The 3,142-nt window shown below is 48.5% G+C and overlaps 1 protein-coding gene across 1 annotated transcript; it reads right to left on the reverse strand.

Moving 5' to 3' along the window:
• Positions 1-752: 752 nt before the first annotated feature.
• znf488 (zinc finger protein 488) lies at positions 753-2,484 on the reverse strand (the record flags this gene model as incomplete). Its single annotated transcript, XM_080016980.1, has 3 exons — positions 753-1,828; positions 1,917-2,148; positions 2,272-2,484. The coding sequence occupies 3 exons, from the start codon at positions 2,482-2,484 to the stop codon at positions 753-755; spliced, it is 1,521 nt and encodes a 506-aa protein (XP_079873106.1).
• Between the last annotated feature and the right edge of the window lie 658 nt (positions 2,485-3,142).

Below are 3,142 nucleotides of genomic sequence, written 5' to 3' on the forward strand. Positions count from 1 at the left end.
CATACAAGGTCAGTTTTGTTTTGAGGGGTTTACAATTAAAAGGAATGTGGAGACACTTTAGTTAGATGTGTACAATACAAACACTGACATATTTGTCATAGAGTAAACTGATAAATAGCCGTGAAGATGCGCGACATTCAGTCAATAATCAATCAACAAGATGTTTCTTTCCTCTGAATTCCATCCTGAGTTCAATAAGCCAGGGGTTCCCAAAGGGCATGGCTCTGCAGAATCTTTTATACCTTTCCATTTTTTTTATTTTATTTTTTTATCATTTTCAGTTGATTTTTCGGGAAATATATAGGCTAACTCTCTCGCTATTGGGGATCAATTTTATTTTCGTTGTCGGATTTGCACTTTTTTTCAACAAGGTTTAAGATAACTTGTTGTATTTATTATTTTTGTCCTCGACAAAATCGATAATTTTTTTGTTTCTTTTGGGGGGTGAGCAGAGAGAGCATGGTCTAAGTAGAAAAAAACCCTAAAAGGTTTGGGAACCCCTGCAATAAGGCACAGTTTTATACATCTAACAAACAGTAGTGATTATGTGCACCTCTGCCGCCCTCTAGTGGACACGTGGAATATAAATCCACTCGTACGGACGCGCACTCTATTTTCCGCTCCCCTACATTCATTGGTTCACATGAAAAGTCACACCATGAATCTGGAATCCAGAGCAGTTCATTTTAGCACCTTCGCTGTTATTTGGAGGAAATAAATAAAAGCTTTCTCCGTTTGAAGTTTTCTTTTTTTTAATTATGGGACGTCATGTGCCGCGACAAGTGGTGCCGCTCGCGGAAGTACTCGTGGCAGATGGGGCAGGTGAGCTTCTCCTCGCGCCTCCTCCTCACGTGGGCCTCGACCGCGAACTCCTTCTTGTGGTGCGAACGCATGTGGAACACCAGGTCCGAGGTCATGCGGAAGGACAGGTTGCATTTGGCGCACCAGTTCTGCACCGACACCCCGAACGAGGTGAAGCTCGGCGGGAGGACGGTGAGGGACGGGGCGGCCTGCAGCGGGGCCGCGACGCCCCGGGACCAGTGCTCCGGTGCGTAGTGAAAGGCTCCTCCGCCCAGCGCGACCTGCGGCGTGGCCACGGTCTGCGGCCCCACGAACTCCCCGCTCAGTGTATTGGATGGGACCAGACCGGGCCTGGTGTACCCAGCCACAGTCCTGGAGCCGAAAACCTCGGACATGTCTTCTCGGTGACTGGAGGTGGGTGTCGGTGCCGTGGGGAGGCGCAACGTCGACTCGCTGAACGCGGGTCTTTTGCTCGGTTTGAAGAAAGCGCTTTTCTGTTCCCCGTGGCCGTTGGGTGCGATCAGGGAGAAGGCGCTGCCCAAGTGCACGCCGGAGGTCTCCCCGGCGTCGAGCCTCTGGTCCGCCGCCTTTTCGCGCGTCAAGCCCCCCTTGGCCGCCTCCGCGACGTTGGCAACCGCGTCGTTCTTAAACTCCAAATGGAGAGTTTTAAGCTTCAAAATAGAGGATGACGCGTCTAGCGCTATTTGCTCGTAATCCTTAGTCTGTGGTGTGATGTTGTTGTCGTTTGAAATATTCGTTTTTTCCAACAGCACCGATTTGCGCCCTTTGGGATTAACGACGTCCTCGCATTTCCTTTTTCTGGAGGAAATCACCGCGTCCTCGCTGGCACCGGATTTCTTATGCTCCAAGTCCCTGGCGATGTTGTGGAAATCGGTCACCCGGCGCGGCTTCTTTATCTCCGCCTGCTTATGCGCGTCACCCTTCATCTGGACGCACAGGAATCTGCAGTGCGCCAGGAACGGAAACTCGTGCCTAAAAGTCTGGTCGCACCTCACACATTGGAACTCTGCGAAGGAAAATGCGAAAATGAAATGAAGTGCCGGCTGACGCTTCCAAATCATCTTTCCACCGTGCGTAAATGTGGCACTTCTTACCCTGGTTGGGGCCTCTCGTTGCCGTCTCCGCGAAGCTGAGCAGGTGGGACAGCTCGTGGTCGTACCAGACCAGCAGCTCCTCCTCCGGCCTGACGTCCCGGGTGGTGCGCACGTAAAGCTGCCCAGCTTTCAGGAAGGCCTCGGTATTCTGCTCCTCTCCGTTACGCGCGGCCTGCACCAGCCGCAGCCACGACAAGACCAGCGCAGAATTACGCATCGCCTCCGGGTCCACCTGTTTGACACCAAAAGTACAGATTTTCTTTTTTTTTTTTTTTTTCACGAGCTCAAACGTTGCATTATAACCTGAACGAACCGTGCACTCCGTTTTGGCATCTTTTTTTTTTTCCGAACTTACCCTAAACACGTAGGATTTTGTCCTCTTGTCACACGATTTCTGAGCGATGAAGGCAATCGTGTCGTAGAAGGTGTTTTGGAGCACGCAAGGGCCGAACGAGGTGCCGCCTGGTATGGTGCGCGTCACTACCACGCTGGTGTACAGATCCGTGGGATGCTGCAGGAATTTGGTGTCGTTGGTCCAGATGGAGCGAGAGAGAAACGCGTGGTCCATGGTGAAACTGCCTGGAATAAATAGAGTATTGAGGGTTAGTTGGAGATACATTTTTTTTTGGTCACTATCTAAAATAGATACAAACACAACCGGCTTTACAGAATAATCACTTTATAATTTATAATTTAAAATGTCGCGTTGAATTCCATGCCATTGTGTGGTATGCTGGGTTCGAGTCCCGCCATTTTTATCCTCAACGCCTTTATCTGTTTAAAACTTTGGATTTCTATATTTATATTTTTCTGTGGTATGTATGATTTTATGTCTTATGTAAACTACTTTGAATTGCCCTTGTGTATGGAATGTGCTACAAATAAACGTGCCCTACCTTGATGCCGAAAAAAAGATAAAATAAAAACAAACAATCAACAACAAAAAAATATGCACACACTCTATATTAAACATATTAAAAACCTTGAAACCTGATCATCTGTTGTCGGCATATTCCTGACGCTCAGATGCCCGACATGCTCTCATCAATTCGGCTTTTGCAACGCTGATTTCTGCTCCTCTATCCCCGTCGCGAGTTTGGGATTATAATTCTGCAGAACATTGGACCTCTGTGGGACATGAAGCCAGTGCCATGCAAAATTATTTCTATCGTCCTTTGTCTCAGCTTTTCAATCGGTTTCTCCTTTTGTCTTCCCATCTGCCGAGC

The sequence above is a fragment of the Zeus faber genome (assembly GCF_960531495.2).
Source record: "Zeus faber genome assembly, chromosome: 16".
Taxonomy (NCBI): Eukaryota; Metazoa; Chordata; class Actinopteri; order Zeiformes; family Zeidae; genus Zeus; species Zeus faber.